At 36.4% G+C, this 18,718-nt stretch overlaps 1 protein-coding gene across 1 annotated transcript; it reads right to left on the bottom strand.

Moving 5' to 3' along the window:
* Positions 1-15,115: 15,115 nt before the first annotated feature.
* Positions 15,116-16,210, bottom strand: LOC140920719 (uncharacterized mitochondrial protein AtMg00240-like). Its single transcript, XM_073369538.1, has 2 exons — positions 16,132-16,210; positions 15,116-15,468 (listed from the first exon to the last, which is right to left on the bottom strand). Exons 1-2 carry the CDS (start codon positions 16,208-16,210, stop codon positions 15,116-15,118), a joined length of 432 nt encoding a protein of 143 aa, XP_073225639.1.
* Positions 16,211-18,718: the final 2,508 nt, after the last annotated feature.

Raw genomic sequence — 18,718 nt, 5'->3', positions numbered from 1 at the left:
GTTTTTAATATTCATTCTAGCGTCTAAAAGGGAGGGTGAACTCAGTTTTTCCAATTTTTTATTGTGTTGTGTTAAAATGTGTTTTGATATCTATTAAATTTTTGGCTAAATTACATTTGTGGTCTTTAATAGGTAACGTTTTAGTCCTTTATTTTTTTTTTTCGAATTTATTCTTAAAAATATCAAATAAAGTATGAAAATATGAGTTTATTTGAAGATTTGCATTACGAAATTGATGAAATTTGTATTATATTGAAGAATATAATTAAATTTATGAGTTTTGATTGAAATTTATTTTGAATTTTTTGTATAAAAAAGGATATCATTGTTGAAATTTTAAAACATAAAATATCAAATTGTCACTTAAAATTAAAATAAAGGACCAAGTCGGGAAAAAAAAAATAAAAGACTAAAACGTTACCTGAAATTAAGTTAAGGGACCACGAATGTAATTTAGCCTAAATTTTTTTATATACTATTTATTGAAATATTTTAGTAAATCCACCCTTGAAATAATTCGGATAAAATAGTTTTCAAATTTTTTCTTTATGAATAGTTTTCAAAAGTTAAATATTGAGAAGTTCAGATTTAACAAAAAAATAATTGCAAAAGTTAATTTTGTAATAAAAAAATGACTTACCCCAAAATGGTATATTGTATTTATTATCAGTATAAATTATTAGTATAAATATAGATTAAACTTCATTTTGGGTAGTTTTTAGTTTTATGTTATTAAATTTTAAAACATTAAAATTAGCTTTCTTTGGAGTTTTTATTTTCAATTTTTAGTTAAAACCATCAACTAAATAATTCACTTATGGACCGTTTTTACAGATCATTAGATTATAACAAAAGGTTTAGATTAGTTGAAAATAAAAATGAAAACATCTTTTTATTTTCTCACACAATCTGTTGTCTTACCATATCTCTCTTTAGGAGTGGACAAAATTCAGTTTCGAACCATAATTGTCTCTAAATCGAACCGAGTGATTTTCAGTTCGAGAAAATCGAACTAAACTGGTTTTTAATTTGAAAATCGAATGAAAAATATTGGGTTTTTCTTAGAGTGTGATAATTAATGTTATAATAAGCTTATTAGAAGCAACTACTCAAATTTGAAACATTTATATTCAAACTCGATAGTGGTGTTAGTATGCCTTCAACAATCTGGATTTGTCAGATTGTGTGTGTAAGACCCATAATTTTAAAGTACCATTTATGTATTTTTGGTGTATTTTGGATTTTGGCTCGGAGGCTTTTAAGCCAAAATTAATAATATTTTGGAGTTTTATAATCAAAAAGATATTTTGATGCCAATTAAAATTTCTCGTCGATAAATAAATTGAAATTAACTGCGGCAAATCCTTTACGGATAATTCAATGCGTTTCGGGTGAAACGGTAATTTAACAAATATCTAGATATTTTGAGATATTTGTTAAGTTATATTTATTATCTATATATGTTTGTTGGGAGGGAAAATGAAAGGAAAACTAGAAGGAAGGAAAAGGAAAAGAAAATAGTATAAAAGGAAGGAAGGAAAAAGGAAGAAAGGAAAACAAAGGAAAGAAAAAGAAAGGAAGGAAAATCGAAAATTTCATCTTCTTCCTCTGAACCGTGACCACTTTTCTCTCATTCTCCTGTTTTCATTTTCGTCGCTTTCTTTTCTTCAAAACTAGTAACCCAAGGTTGGGTGAGAGTTAGAACAAGGATTTCGCAACTCCACTCTTCCTCTTTGATTCGAAAACGAAGAAAAACGGTATTTGAGATCCAAACACAAACCCCTCCGTTTCTTCAAGATCCAAGCTTCATTTCGCAAAGAGTTAGAAGGGAAAGTTGCTCACTACCACGCCACGGTGCTAGGGGACCTATTTGGAGGCGAAGTTGCGAGCGAATATTTTACAGGGATTACTCGCGGTACCGGAAACGCACGTTAAAGCTAACGTTGAGGTAAGGGCTCCTTCCAAACTTCTAGTTTGCATTAGGGACTTATCTGTGGTTGTGTGGGAAGGAATTTGTTAGGGTTAAATGTATCGATTTGGGGAAAAACGAAACTAGTGCGTTATGGGTAAAACCTTAGAGTTAGGTTTTGTTTATAATGATGAATGTTTCGTGGTAAATGAATTTGAAGTCATTGTATATGATTATGAACAAATGAAATTGGTTGTATCTGGGTGTTATGTTGCTTTGATTTGTGTTCGTTGTATTTGGCGTGTTCATACTTGATGTTTGTTAATTGGTGTGGTTGTTGTGAATTATGGTTTGAATGTGAAAGAATGTTTGAATTTGTTTCTGTGGAATTTGAAAACCATTAGAGTAAACGAGTATTAAAAATGGGGAATCTTTTAATACCTCGGTTTACTTAATGTGTATTTGAGGAAAATGTTTAAGTTAACTGGGCGTTGAGAATGGGGAATCTCTTAATGTCCCGGTTACTTAACGATCGTTTTTGAAAATCGTTCCGGTAAATGAGTGTTAAGAATGGGGAATCTCTTAATGACTCGTTTACTGAATATTTTGTGTGAAAATCGTTTAAGTCAAAAGTATATTAAGAATGGGGAATCTCTTAATGACTCGTTTACTGAATATTTTGTGTGAAAATCGTTTAAGTCAAAAGTATATTAAGAATGGGGAATCTCTTAATATGACTGTTTGCTTAACGTTTTGTTTTGAAAATCATTAAGATAAATCGGTATTAAGAACTGCTTAACGATTGTTGTGGATGGAGTCTATGCTGACCCGTGATAGGTGGTACGTTTACGATTTACGTTTTTGGTAAATTGTGTTGACCCGTGATAGGTGACACCTTGGTAAACTGTGCTGACCCGTGACAGGTGGTACGTTTACGATTTACGTTTTTGGTAAATTGTGTTGACTCGTGATAGGTGACACCTTGGTAAACTGCGCTGACCCGTGATAGGTGGTACGTTTACGATTTACGTTTTTGGTGAATTGTGCTGACCCGTGATAGGTGACACCTTGGTAAACTGTACTGACCCGTGATAGGTGGTACATTTACGATTTACATTTTTGGTGAATTGTGCTGACCCGTGATAGGTGGCACCTAGGTAAACAGTACTGGTCTGTGATAGGCGGTACGTTTACGATTCCCGCTTTTTCTTTTAGTAAATCGTGTTGACCCGTGATAGGTGACACCATGGTAACTGTACTGACCCGTGATAGGTGGTACGTTTACGAGTTACTATTTAGAAAATCGAGTTGACCCGTGATAGGTGACACCATGGTAACTGTACTGACCCGTGATAGGTGGTACGTTTATGATTTACGCATTTTAGTAAATCGTGCTGACCCGTGATAGGTGGCACCTCGGTAATTGGTACTTTGGCCTGCGATAGGCGGTACAATTATGATTTACGGCCCTTCGAGGAGGGTTTTGGTTTGGAATTCCGAGTCCATGCATTTTGGCATATACGCATTGCATTAGGGTGCCTGGCACGCGAGTCATGTTTGATTTGAGTTTATGATTGAGTGATTCGAATTTTGATTTATCGTGATAACTGAGATGAAGGTGTTAAGTGCTATGTGTTGTGTATTGTGTGTGAGTATGATGGTTATCGAACCTTTGTGTGTCGTAGTAATCGCGTAGAAATTGCTAAGTGTTAAGTGGTGAACTTGATTAGGAATGACTTAGGTTAATTCATGAATTTTTGGAAAACTGATCAGGGAAATCGATTTCCCAATCGATTGGATGGAAGTCAGGGGCTTGGCCAAATGAACAAAATCGATTAGCCAATCGATTTCGAAAACAATTTTCAAAGGAATCAGTTAAGAAATCGATTGCCCAATCGATTAGGCCTTAAGTCAGGGGCTCAGGAACCAATCAATCGATTTACCAATCGATTGAATTCAGCCCAGGATTCTGTTTTCATTAAGAATCCCTCACCAAATCGATTAGGAAATCGATTGGCTCGAAACCAGGGGCTCAGGAACCAATCAATCGATTTACCAATCGATTGAATTCAGCCCAGGATTCTGTTTTCATTAAAAATCTTCACCCCAATCGATTGCCCAATCGATTGGCTCAGTGAAAATCCTCATTTTTAGTTGTATGATTAATTGCTCATGAATCTATCCATGTTTTGTTTTACCATGTGTTAATTAGGAGATCGAGAACTGCATTTTACCTTCATTTTCATTGGCAATGTACTGTATGAACTTTTCGCACATGGAAAATCCTGTTAAGATGCATGCTTAGTTAAAAAGTTGTTTTGAGCATTCAAAAACTTAATTGCTATGTGTTAACTGTTATTTTCTGGTTGGTGACCCTTTACACTATTGTGGAAATCTGGGCTTTGCCCTCAGATGAGAGTCAGGACGGCCCTACTGGTTCGTACCCTACGGACAGGGATGGAGATGGGAACGCTTGACTGCTGTTGTGTTAGGAGGATCTCACGGGGCGCGTGGAGATTACTCAGGGTGTATAGTTTTTGGTAGGATGATCAGATTAGGATGATGTATAGGGACTAGGGGTCCTTCTTTTTGGTTTGGAGTATTTTAGTTTTGGAAAACTGTACTTATACAAATATTATCAGTTTTATATCATCTTTGAATGGGTCCCATGTACCATTTGATGTTTATGTAGAAATGTTTTGGATTTGTAATTGGAGAAACTTTTCCGCTGTTTGTAAATTATAATGACTCAATTATTTATCCAAAAGCATTTCCTGATTTATTTCCTTGTTCGTTTTTAATTACTTTTAAAAAAAAATATACCCTCGCTTTGAAAAAACTGGGTGTTACATTGTGGTATCAGAGCATAGGTTTAGTTTTCTTTGGGAGCTGTGGAACCTTGGTTATAGATTGTAGGTCGACCTATAAGTTAGGAGTTGTTATCTGATCATGTGTCGGTTTAGGTGACTTGAGTTGTCAAGTCCAATTTAATTGTGTGTTGTTAGTCGGACGTTAGTTTAGAATTATTTGAAGTAGTGTTAAAACTCTACTTGATGATGGTTCTTATAGGAAACCATGCCGCCCAGAAGGAATGACGCTCCGAGAGCCAACGCTAGGAATGACCAAATGGCGGAGGCTATGAACAACATGGCTGCTTCTGTCGCTGCACAGACCGCTGCCAAGACTCAACGGGATCTTGAAAAGAGGGGAAGAGAGATCCGTGCTGCAGAATCAAGAGGGTTGGAAGACTTCCGTCGTTACAATCCTCCTAAGTTCAAGGGGGATGAGGGTTCAGAGAAGGCGGATCAATGGATCCAAGAAGTGGAGAAAATCTTTGATATGATTAACTGCCAGGCTGGAGTGAAGGTCAGCTATGCCACGTATATGTTGCTAGGGGATGCTGAATACTGGTGGAGGAGTGCAAGGTTGTTGATGGGAGCAGCCCACGAGGAGGTGAACTGGGAATCGTTCAAAAGAAAGTTTTTAGACAAATACTTTCCGATGAGTACCAGGACTAAGTTGGGTGACGACTTTCTGAAACTTCACCAGGGGAGCCTGACTGTGGGCGAGTATGCTGCTAAATTTGAATCACTATCGAGGCATTTCAGGTTCTTCCGTGAAGAAATTGATGAACCGTTCATGTGTCATCGTTTCCAAGACGGATTGAAGTATGAGATTCAAGATTCCGTCTTACCTTTGGGAATTCAACGTTTCCAAGCGCTGGTAGAGAAATGTAGAGAAGTGGAAGATATGAAGAACAAGAGGGCTAGCCGAGTTGGGAATTTTAATTCGGGAGGCCCTAGTCGGGCGACTTATCAGAATAGGGGAAAACAAGTGGCTAAACCTTATAATCGCCCCCAGAATAACAACGGTGGACCGAGTCGCCCAGGGAACCAGAATTTCGGAAGGCAAATGGGGCAAGTGCTTCGATGTTTCCGATGTGGGAAAGAAGGACACTATGCTAGTGCTTGTACCACTAACATCCCCATCTGTCACAATTGTCAGAAGTCGGGGCACATGGCAAGGGAGTGCACGGCTCCAAAGGTGGAACCAGTGGTGAATGTAGCTAGGGCTACCCGTCCTACTGCTAGAGGACGCATTTATTGTGTGAATGCTGAAGAGGGAAATCCATCTGGTAATCTGATTCAGCGTGATTGTGAGATTGCAGGTAACACTCTAACTGCACTCTTTGATTCGGGGGCAACCCATTCCTTCATTGCTATGGACTGTGTGAATCGCTTGAAGTTATCTGTGTCTGCTTTACCTTTTGATTTGGTTGTTTCCACGCCTGCTAAGACCTTAACCGTAAATTCAGCATGTTTACATTGTCGAATGACTATTCAGAATAGGGATTTCTTGGTTAATCTAATTTGTTTACCGCTACAATCACTCGAGGTCATCCTCGGTATGGATTGGATGTCTTATCACTATGTGATCTTGGATTGTGCTCGGAAATTGGTTCTTTTCCCCGAACCAGGAGTTGTTAAGTATTTAGCTGCTAACAAACTCCGAGTGTCGCTAAGTGAAGGGACTCATGAGTTTTTGTCTCTAGCAAATGTAGAGGCAAAGATAAATGTGGAAATAGAAGATGTGATACTTGTCAACGAGTATCGGGATGTATTTCCAACGGAAATTCCAGGATTGCCACCGGTAAGAGAAGTGGAATTCTTCATTGATTTGCACCCAGGAACGGGACCCATTTCAATGGCACCTTATCGAATGTCGCCATTGGAATTAAATGAGCTCAAAGGCCAAATTGAAGACTTGTTGGAGAAGAAATTCATCAGACCAAGTGTATCACCATGGGGTGCTCCAGTTTTGCTAGTTAAGAAGAAGGACGGAAGCTCGCGCCTATGTGTGGATTATAGACAGCTCAACAAGGCAACTATCAAGAATCGTTATCCTTTGCCACGAATCGATGATTTGATGGATCAATTGAGAGGGGCCGCGATATTTTCGAAGATTGACTTGAAGTCGGGTTACCATCAGATCCGAGTAAGGGAAGGAGACATTCAGAAAACAGCTTTCAGAACCCGCTACGGACATTATGAATACCTGGTTATGCCGTTCGGAGTTACCAATGCACCGGCAATTTTCATGGACTACATGAACAGGATCTTTAATTCGTTCCTTGATAAATTCGTGGTGGTATTCATTGATGATATATTGATTTATTCAAGGACCGAAGAAGAGCATGGAGAACATTTGCGACAAGTTCTTGAGATTTTACGCGAGAAGCGATTGTATGCCAATCTGTCGAAGTGTGAATTTTGGCTAGAGAAAGTGAATTTCTTGGGACATGTGATAACCAAGGAAGGAATCGCTGTAGATCCGGCTAAGATTGAGGCGGTTCTTGCTTGGAAACAGCCTCAGACTGTCACTGACATACGAAGTTTTGTGGGACTGGCAGGGTACTACAGGAGGTTTATCGAAGGTTTTGCTAAGATTGTGGCTCCACTGACACAACTTACCAGAAAAGATCAACCGTTCGCATGGACGGAGAAGTGTGAAGAAAACTTCCAGTTACTGAAGAGGAAATTGACGACCTCACCTGTATTGGTGTTACCGCAATCAGAAGAACCCTATGAAGTTTATTGTGATGCATCCCACCAGGGGTTAGGATGTGTTCTGATGCAACACAAGAAAGCTGTGGCTTATGCCTCGAGACAATTGAAGATTCACGAAAGGAACTATCCTACTCATGATTTGGAGCTTGCCGCGGTTGTTTTTGCATTAAAGATCTGGAGGCATTATTTATATGGGTGCACGTTCACCGTGTTCAGCGACCATAAGAGCTTGAAATATTTGTTTGATCAGAAGGAGTTGAACATGCGCCAGAGACGATGGATGGAGACTCTCAAGGATTTTGATTTCACACTGCAGTACCACCCTGGGAAGGCCAATGTAGTGGCGGATGCGTTGAGCAGAAGAAGTGTATCGGTGTCTTCACTAATTATGGCTAGACAACAAGAGTTGTGGGAAGCTTTTAGAGACTTGCACTTGAACGTAGAGTTTGCACCGGGAATTTTGAAATTCGGAATGATTAAGATCTCGAGTGGATTACTTGAAGACATTGCGAATTCTCAGGATGACGTCTTAATTCAAGAGAAGAGGAATCTAATAGTACAAGGGAAGACGACTGAGTTCAAGATTGGGGCTGATAATGTTTTGCGGTGTAATGGTAGGATTTGTGTACCAGAAATTACAGATATGCGGAAAACGATTTTAGAAGAGGCGCATAAGAGTAAGCTGAGTATTCATCCTGGGGCAACAAAGATGTATCAGGATTTGAGGCAGAATTATTGGTGGCCAGGAATGAAGAAACATGTGGCGGAATATGTATCCACTTGTCTAACTTGTCAGAAAGCGAAGGTGGAACATCAGCGACCTGCTGGAATGTTGCAACCTTTAGATATACCTGAATGGAAGTGGGACAGCATTTCCATGGATTTTATAACCGGATTACCAAAGACAAGGAGGAAGAATGATTCTATATGGGTGATAGTGGACCGACTGACTAAATCTGCTCACTTTTTACCGGTAAGGACCACCTATAAGGTAGATCAGCTAACGGAGATCTACATTGCTGAAATTGTGAGGTTACACGGGGTACCATCGAGCATTGTATCAGACCGTGATCCGAAGTTCACATCGCATTTTTGGGGAGCATTGCACGAAGCGTTGGGAACGAAGCTACGATTGAGTTCAGCTTACCATCCACAAACGGACGGACAGACTGAAAGGACAAATCAGTCCTTGGAAGATCTGTTGAGAGCATGTGTTTTAGATGATAGAGGAAGTTGGGATGATGTACTTCCGTTGATTGAGTTCACTTACAACAATAGTTTCCACGCAAGTATTGGAATGGCACCATATGAGGCTTTATATGGGCGCAAGTGTCAAACGCCCTTGTGTTGGTATAAAGACGGTGAGAATATGATTGTCGGACCAGAGATGGTGCAACAGACCACAGCTAAAGTAAGGAAGATCAAGGAGAAAATGAAGACTTCACAAGATCGCCAGAAGAGTTACGCGGACAAGCGTCGCAGACTTTTGGAATTCGAACAGGGTGACCATGTATTTCTGAGAGTCACACCTACTACTGGAGTAGGTAGAGCCTTGAAATCGAAGAAGTTGACTCCGAAATTCATTGGACCATATCAGATTTCTGCACGAATTGGGCCGGTTGCTTATCGGATTGCATTACCTCCGATACTGTCCAATATCCATGACGTGTTTCATGTGTCGCAGTTGAGGAAATATCTCGCAGATCCATCTCACGTGATCGAACCAGACACAATCCAGCTAAAGGATAACCTGTCGTTCGAAGTACCACCCGTGAGAATTGATGACAGGAAGATTAAGCGGTTGAGGACCAAGGATGTTTCGTTGGTCAAGGTGATCTGGAACCCAATTACTGGAGATGCGACTTGGGAACTGGAGAGCAAGATGAGGGAACAACACCCAGAGTTATTTATCGATGCATAGTTTCGAGGACGAAACTAATTTTAGGGGGGGAGTAATGTAAGACCCATAATTTTAAAGTACCCTTTTATGTATTTTTGGTATATTTTGGATTTTGGCTCGGAGGCTTTTAAGCCAAAGTTAATAATATTTTGGAGTTTTATAATCAAAAAGATATTTCGATGCCAATTAGAATTTCTCGTCGATAAATAAATTGAATTTAACTGCGGAAAATACTTTACGGTTAATTTAAGGCGTTTCGGGTGAAAAGGTAATTTAATAAATATCTAGATTTTGAGATATTTGTTAAGTTATATTTATTTTATATATATATGTTTGCTTGGAGGGAAAAAGAAAGGAAAACTAGAAGGAAGGAAAAGGAAAAGAAAATAGTATATAAAGGAAGGAAGGAAAAAGGAAGAAAGGAAAAACAAAGGAAAGAAAAAGAAAGGAAGGAAAATTTCAAAACTTCATCTTCTTCCTCTAACCGTGACCCATTTTTCTCCTTTCTCCCATTTTCGTTTTCGTCGCTTTCTTTTCTTCAAAACTAGTAACCCAAGGTTGGGGGAGAGTTAGATCAAGGTTTTTGCAACTCCACTCTTCCTCTTTGATTCGAAAACGAAGAAATACGGTTTTTGACTGTTGTATTCGAATACAGACATGCTGTTTTTGCCACTGACTTACTGTGTAGTCGAATACAGACTGCTGTATTCGAATACATTTTGCTACTGACTTGCTGTGTAGTCGAATACAGACTGTTGTATTCGAATACAGACATGCTGTTTTTGCCACTGACTTACTGTGTAGTCGAATACAGACTGCTGTATTCGAATACATTTTGCTACTGACTTGCTGTGTAGTCGAATACAGACTGTTGTATTCGAATACAGACATGCTGTTTTTGCCACTGACTTACTGTGTAGTCGAATACAGACTGCTGTATTCGAATACATTTTGCTACTGACTTGCTGTGTAGTCGAATACAGACTGTTGTATTCGAATACAGACATGCTGTTTTTGCCACTGACTTACTGTGTAGTCGAATACAGACTGCTGTATTCGAATACATTTTGCTACTGACTTGCTGTGTAGTCGAATACAGACTGTTGTATTCGAATACAGACATGCTGTTTTTGCCACTGACTTACTGTGTAGTCGAATACAGACTGCTGTATTCGAATACATTTTGCTACTGACTTGCTGTGTAGTCGAATACAGACTGTTGTATTCGAATACAGACATGCTGTTTTTGCCACTGACTTACTGTGTAGTCGAATACAGACTGCTGTATTCGAATACATTTTGCTACTGACTTGCTGTGTAGTCGAATACAGACTGTTGTATTCGAATACAGACATGCTGTTTTTGCCACTGACTTACTGTGTAGTCGAATACAGACTGCTGTATTCGAATACATTTTGCTACTGACTTGCTGTGTAGTCGAATACAGACTGTTGTATTCGAATACAGACATGCTGTTTTTGCCACTGACTTACTGTGTAGTCGAATACAGACTGCTGTATTCGAATACATTTTGCTACTGACTTGCTGTGTAGTCGAATACAGACTGTTGTATTCGAATACAGACATGCTGTTTTTGCCACTGACTTACTGTGTAGTCGAATACAGACTGCTGTATTCGAATACATTTTGCTACTGACTTGCTGTGTAGTCGAATACAGACTGTTGTATTCGAATACAGACATGCTGTTTTTGCCACTGACTTACTGTGTAGTCGAATACAGACTGCTGTATTCGAATACATTTTGCTACTGACTTGCTGTGTAGTCGAATACAGACTGTTGTATTCGAATACAGACATGCTGTTTTTGCCACTGACTTACTGTGTAGTCGAATACAGACTGCTGTATTCGAATACATTTTGCTACTGACTTGCTGTGTAGTCGAATACAGACTGTTGTATTCGAATACAGACATGCTGTTTTTGCCACTGACTTACTGTGTAGTCGAATACAGACTGCTGTATTCGAATACATTTTGCTACTGACTTGCTGTGTAGTCGAATACAGACTGTTGTATTCGAATACAGACATGCTGTTTTTTTTGCTGAATGCTGAAACAGCCTTGTATTCGAATACAGAGATGCTGTATTCGAATACAACAATGTTGTTTTGTTAAAAACTTCATTTCTCAACCTTGTTTATGCATGTTTGGCATATGGAAACCCTTTTAAGGTGCATGCTTAGTTGAAAGGTTATTTTGAGCATTTAAAATCTTAATTGCTATGTGTTAACTGTTATTTTTTTTGGTTGGTGACCCTTTACAATTATTGTGGAAATCTGGGCTTTGCCCTCAGATGAGAGTCAGGACGGTCCTACCGGTTCGTACCCTACGGACGGGAATGGAGATGGGAACGCGTGACTGCAGTTACGTTAGGAGGATCTCACGGGGCGCGTGGAGATACTCAGGGTGTATAGCTTTTTGGTAGGATGATCAGATTAGGATGATGTATAGGGACTAGGTGTCCTTCTTTTTGGATTGGAGTATTTTTAGTTTGGAAAACTGTACTTATACTAATATTGTCAGTTTGACTTCTTATTCGAATAGGTTCCATGTACCATTTGATGTTGTGTAAATGTTTTGGATTTATAATTGGAGAAACTTTTCCGCTGTTTGTAAATTATAATGACTCAATTATCTATCCAAAGGCATTTCCTGATTTAATTCTTTGTTTGTTTTTAATTACTTTAAAAAAAAAAAAATATACCCTCGCTTTGAAAAACGGGGTGTCACATTGTGGAGAAGATTTGGCTGATAGAGTCAAGGTGTGTGTGTTCCTCAAAAGTCTGGGGTTTTCAGGTTGCTTGAGAAGACTGCCCTGGAGGGTTAGGTGTTTTGTAATTCAAATTGTTAGAATTAGTGGATTAAATCCTTTTGAGTGAAGGAACTAGATGTAGACAAGTTACTGGTGAACCAAGATAAATTACTTGTGTCACTTTATTCCTGCACTATGTAGTTTTGTTATTGCTTCTACTCGAAATAAATCATCAAGTCTGAATTAGTTTAATCAAATAATGAAAAAGTTATCAACTTAGTCGAATACAAATCAACCTATTTTCTTGTGATTGCACCTTCAAATACAACTTCAATAAGTAATAATGATTAACTAGTAATATTTAAGTTTTATAAAAACAGTAGACGTTTGTCGAAGTTAGTTTTCATATTCCATGATCCAAATATAAAAGTCAAAGATTGTGGTGTTTTTGCTTCAAACACTCATGCTTTTAACATTAGCTTATCCCTTTAAATGCAAAATGGTAGAAATATTATATTGTGAAGAGAATCAACAAAAAGAAATAGAAAACAATACCAACCTTGAAATGTACAAATATATTGTCAAGAACCTTTTCCTAACTCATAGCAGAACAAAACCCCAATGCTATTGATTTTACAAATAAAGACAGAAAAAAAAAAAAAAAAAAACCTCCCGAAATAAAAAGAAAAAAAGGAAAAAAAAGGATTCAATGGTAGATTCTAAATTGTGTGTAAAAATGGCAATGTTTTTAATTTTAAAAATACAGACAAAAAAAAAAAAAAAAAACTCTGCCAGCATGAATAGAAATACAGAGAAAAAACTAAGCAAGCATGAATACAAAGTTTAAGTAAATATCAATTTATAACTTTAAAAATACATTGATAAACAAAGTCAAACTACAAAAAATGCAACAAAACAATCAAAAGTAGAGTAACAATCATGGTAGGAATAAAATCCATGAACTCGAATTTTTAAGAGATAACTAGTTTTTCATTTCAAAAGTTGTGTATGGTAAAAGCATGAACTAGTCTCAAAAAAGTATCACACAAGCAAAATCATCAAGCATAACAATGAAGATGAACCAAAATGGTAAAACGGAGAAAACCTAAAAATAATATATGAAAATGGTAAGGCGAAGGTGTGGCGCAAACATAGCAGAAGACAAAAGGCATATAGAATCTTGTCGCGCAAAGAGAGAAGTGTGGCATGAAGATATAAGAGTGAATGTTGTTGTTATTTGCGGCAATGAATTTTCTATTTGCAGCAACAATGGGTAACTGTGGCGGCTATGACTTCATTTTATTTCATTTTGATTTTAGGATATTGATTATGATTTTTGAAAATTTTAGAATTTTAGGGTTTTGTTGAAATTAAAAGTAAATAAGTTACGGTCAAATTTAGTTATAGTTAAACTCTGCTCTTTAATGACCGTTCCAATTAAAAAAATTGTTTTAAAATAAAGTTGAGTTCTCAATTTTATGAATTAGTTCAGTTCAATTTTTTTGCCCACCCCTACTTTTCCGCGCTCATCTCTTTCACTCTTCAACTTCTTTAGCCATGAAAAAGATGAATTTCCATTAATAAAAGCATAAATCCCTTGAACAACATAGGATTACATTGCACCACATAAGATTGACCATACTTTAAAGCTTTTTCACTTATTTAATTTACTTTTTTCCTAGTAAAAGAATCTTATGAAAAGATGTGAATAGCCAAAGCCATTATGTTTTTAATGTCGTGATCACAGCCACCATGTATGAGGCTTCCCATGGTAGGGTTTGAGAGCAATTGGGCATAGGTTTGTAGAGGGCTTGGAGTGAAAACTGAATGAAAGACAGAAAAAACTATGAAGATTATTTTGGATTGATTCCTATTGCCTAAACCAATACGGCATTATCTCTTTAATTTTTTATTCAATTAATTAATTAATTTCTTCAATTTAATTAACAATGTTATATCTTTATCTTGATGAAGGATGAACTAAATCATATGAGGAATTTATGTGATTCGTTGGTTAATCCAACGTGAAGAAGAGGACGACTCCATGTGGATATGGAGGTTTGGATGCAAAGAAGGGGAGGAACAGGTGGGAGGGAGAGGGAAAAGAAGAGGTGTAATCTAGTATATCAAGTGTATGTTTAATTAATATAATGATGGTCCACCCGTGACAGACTTATTAGAACCCTCACCTTAAAAAAACCACCATAATTCAATTATTAAAAATAATAGATAATTCTTGTGATAAAAAATAATTCTATCTTTCAAAATGTCCCATAAAAACTTATTTCATAGAAATAAAATGGATAATTAAAAAAATAAATTAGTTGAAAAATATTTTAAGAACGATATCATTAAAAAGAGTAAAATAATTACACTTTCGTTATGTTTTATTTTAATCAAATTTGAGATTTTTGTCACTTATATTTAAAATTGGTTTAGTACCTTCCAAGCTTGAAATAAAAACATCCAATCAAAACGTTTTGTTACTTTTTTTAGTCATGTTTTTATACCGGTATGAAGCAATTATGTATTTTCTAATAATATAATTTATTCATTGTATTTTTAGCTTTGTTGTTCAATCAAATTATCAGCAAAACATAATGTTCCAATGGATGGATCTTCGGTAAAGTCATATACAAATGAAATGGAATAAAAAAAGTAGATAATTCACAGAAGACACGTGAATGAGTTCGATGAAGCCTGAATTCACATGTTCTCTGATGAAGTAACAGTCTATATCAATATATTTAGATCTCTCATGTGCGGTAGGATTTGAGGCAAGATAGCTGGCTGAAATGCTTTCATTATAAACCATAGTGTCGTTGATGCCAATTTCAAAGTCTTTGAATAGTTGTTTTAACCAAAGCAATTATGAAGTCAAGGAAGCAATAACTTTGTACTCAGCCTCAATTGATGATCTAGACACGGTAGACTGTTTCTTAGATTTCCAAGAGATCAAGGAATCTTCAATAAAGACACAAACTAGGAGTTAACTTTCTTGTGGTAGGACAACTTCCCCAATCTGCATCCACATAGACACTAACTTTGAGTGATGAAGTGCGTAGCAACATAAGACCAAGGTCAGGTGAAGACTTAAGGTATTCCAAGATTTGGTGAACAACCAGCAAATGAGCCTTGCATGGCTTACTCGTTAACTGGCTCAACCTGTTGACAGAGAAGTTCATATCTGGTCTGGATATGGTGAGATACATCAACCTTCCAATTAATTTTTTATTCATTGTAGAGTCTTCCAAAGGTTCATCTTGATTTTCAATGAGAGTAACATTAGGATCCATAGGAATTTGCAAAGGCTTAGCTCCTAGAAAAAATGTGTCTTCAAGCAACTAGAGGGTATATTTTCTTTGATGCAAGTGTATCCCTTTTGAAGACTTGGCTATTTCCAAGCCAAGGAAATATTTAAGATCAACAACGTAACTTGAGTTTGAAAGGTTCTTCCAGGGAAGTTTGTGTCTTCCTTAGGATGGATTGACAATGACTAGCAATGATAATGTCATCCACATAAACCACTAGAACAACAACGGTATGTCCTGACCCTTTCATGAACAAGGAGGAATTAATCAACTGAGCTTTTGACACAACAATGTTGGATGATAATGGAAGAGAATTTGGGAAACCACTGCCTTGAAGCTTGTCTTAACCCATACAGTGACTTGTGCAGTTTGTAGACATGTTTTCTTTCTCCCCTTTAATAGGATAACCCGTGGTAATTGCATTGCATATAGACCTTTTCTTCTAATTCTCCATTCAGGAAATCATTGTTCACATCTAGTTGCATCATTTTCCAATTTTGTTAAGCTGCCAAGGTAAGTAAAACTCTAACAGGGGTTAGCCTTGCCATTGGAAAAAAGGTGTGTAGAAAATCAATTACAGCTTGTTGTGTGTAGCCTTTAGCTACAACCCTTGATTTATATATATCCAAGGTACCATCATCATGATACTTGGTCTTGTATATCCATCTTACCTAATAGCTTTTTTCCATTAGGTAAGGGAACAATAGACCATGCTTTGTTGTTCTTCAAAGCTATCAGTTCTTCAGCCATAGTTTTCCTCCATTTTGCAAATCTAACTGCTTGATGATAGAATTGTGGCTCATATGCTAATTTAATTTGCATGATGTAGTTTATGTATGGTGTTGAAAGTCTGGAGTAGGTAAAATGATTTTGAATAGGATGTATGGTGCTGCACTCATAAGCCTCCAGATAGGGAGGTGGCTTATGAGCTCTGTCTGATCTTCTAAGTCATTCTTTGTGGGAAAGTTTGGTCCTTCTGTGTCTGATTCCATGTAAAGCTCATGTGAGTGATTTGAGCTTCCATCTTGATGTCCATCATATTGATCTGATTGTTCTCTAATGTCCTCCACTTGTTGTTCTGATCCTATGTTGGGTGTATGATCTGGGATAGGCTGAGAGGTATGAAAATGGTAGAAAATACAAAGATACACAAGTTAGCTCTTGGACTAAATTTTGTTCTAGATTGAGGTATGGTTGTAGCATAAACTAAACATTCAAACATCTTTAATCTAGCATAATCATGGATTTTATTATATAAAAATTTCAAAAGGAGATAGATTTTTTACGATAGGAGAAGGAATCCTGTTAATAAGATGAACTGTTGTAGACACCTTATCTCCCCAAAATTTTATGGGTATTTTAGACTGAAGAAACAAGGCCCTTGCCACGTTGAGAAGGTGTTTTGATGCTTTCTCTCGACAACTAAGTTCTGTTGAGGTCTGTGTGGGCAAGACAATTGGTGCATGGTTCCTTGATCCTATAAGAAATCAGAAAGTAACTGAATTATCCTGATAGTAGCTTCACTTTTGGATTTGATAAGATATATCCAAGTGAACTTACTATGGTCATCAACAATGGTTAAGAAATGTGAGTTTCCAAGTGGCATTGGCAAAAGGTCCCCAGACATCACAATGAATAAATCAAAAACTTTAGCTGTAAAATTGTTGAAGGATTGGAAAGGGAGTCTATGCAATTTAGCTAAAGGAAAAATACCACATGAGGGAGTAGAATAATATGAAGAAATGTTATATTTAATCTTTTATTTAATATATGAAAAGAATATTTTGTGTAAATTATCAAAGTGCCCTTGTCTAAATATTGTATTGAATAACAAATAATAGGGTAATTTGGTCTCAAAGACATGGTAAAATGTTCAGATTAAACTATCAAACTACCCTCATCTATAAATTATACTAAAGAACAAGTGACAATGTTAATTTGGTCTCAAATGGACTAATACTTTCCTTTTTGCAATCACATTCATCGAGAAAACAATTTCAGTACATGTAATATTTTCCTTTTTGCAATCACATTCATCGAGAAAACAATTTCAGTACATGTCATAGAAATATTCCACATTTTATCTGTAAACTATTCATTATATAACATAAAAAAAAAAGGTTGTAAAAGAGAGATAAAGTCAAGAGTTTACTCAACAATTTCTTCATGCAAACTAAAATTAAAAGGGACACTATTCTTTCATTTTAGTTCCTATCAGTAAGAAAACTTAACAATGAGAGATGAGATGAAATAGATGAAAAGAATATGTTGTGTAAATTATCAAAGTGCCCTTGTCTAAATATTGCATTGAATAACAAATAACAGGGATAATTTGGTCTCAAAGACATGGTAAAATGTTCAGATTAAACTATCAAACTACCCTCATCTATAAATTATACTAAAGAACAAGTGACAAGGTTAATTTGGTCTCAGATGGAGTAATATTTTCCTTTTTGCAATCACATTCATCGAGAAAACAATTTCAGTACATGTCATAGAAATATTCCACATTTTGTCTGTAAACTATTCATCATATTACATAAAAAAAATGGTTGTAAAAGAGAGATAAAGTCAAGAGTTTATTCAACAATTTCTTCATGCAAACTAAAATTAAAGAGACACTATTCTTTTATTTTAGTTCCTATCCGTAAGAAAACTTAACAATGAGAGATGAGATGAAATAGATGAAGTTTAGAGTATCAAAATGAATTTTTATTGTCATAATATTAGAAAATATCTTATAAGATCTTTTATATTATATTAGAGTATCTTGAGTTATTTCTTATGATCAATTTATAATTATAGAGATATCTTAGAACATCTCTCATTATTATTATGATTTATTCTTGATTTAGGATTGAGTCTATGTTTCTCTATAAATAGAGGTTAGTATTGAGTCTTTTGTAATCAAATCAGCATTAAGCTATTATCAATAATATTCAAACCCTTATTATTCCTTTTCTCTAAAATCCCACAACTTCAACATGGTATCTAGAGCCTATTTCGATCCTCCTTGAACGATTTCGTCTCTATTTCGCTGATGAGTTCCCAACAATTAGGGAATATAATCATAGTTTCTCTTTTCCAACATTCCGACACGTTTTGACGCCTATCAGTTGCTGCTTGGTCGGCCAATCGCGCCTCAACCTTGAAGTTTCGAATCTGCCTTTGTATTCTAATTTAGGGATACGGTTACACCTACTTCCATTGTGTGCGGAATCTCCCAATCTACACAATTCAGATTTTTTTTAGGTCAAA

Source organism: Cicer arietinum, chromosome 6, assembly GCF_000331145.2.
Source record: "Cicer arietinum cultivar CDC Frontier isolate Library 1 chromosome 6, Cicar.CDCFrontier_v2.0, whole genome shotgun sequence".
NCBI lineage: Eukaryota > Viridiplantae > Streptophyta > Magnoliopsida > Fabales > Fabaceae > Cicer > Cicer arietinum.
The sequence above is the reverse complement of the archived record's forward strand: the minus strand, read 5'-3'. Positions and strand labels throughout refer to the sequence as shown.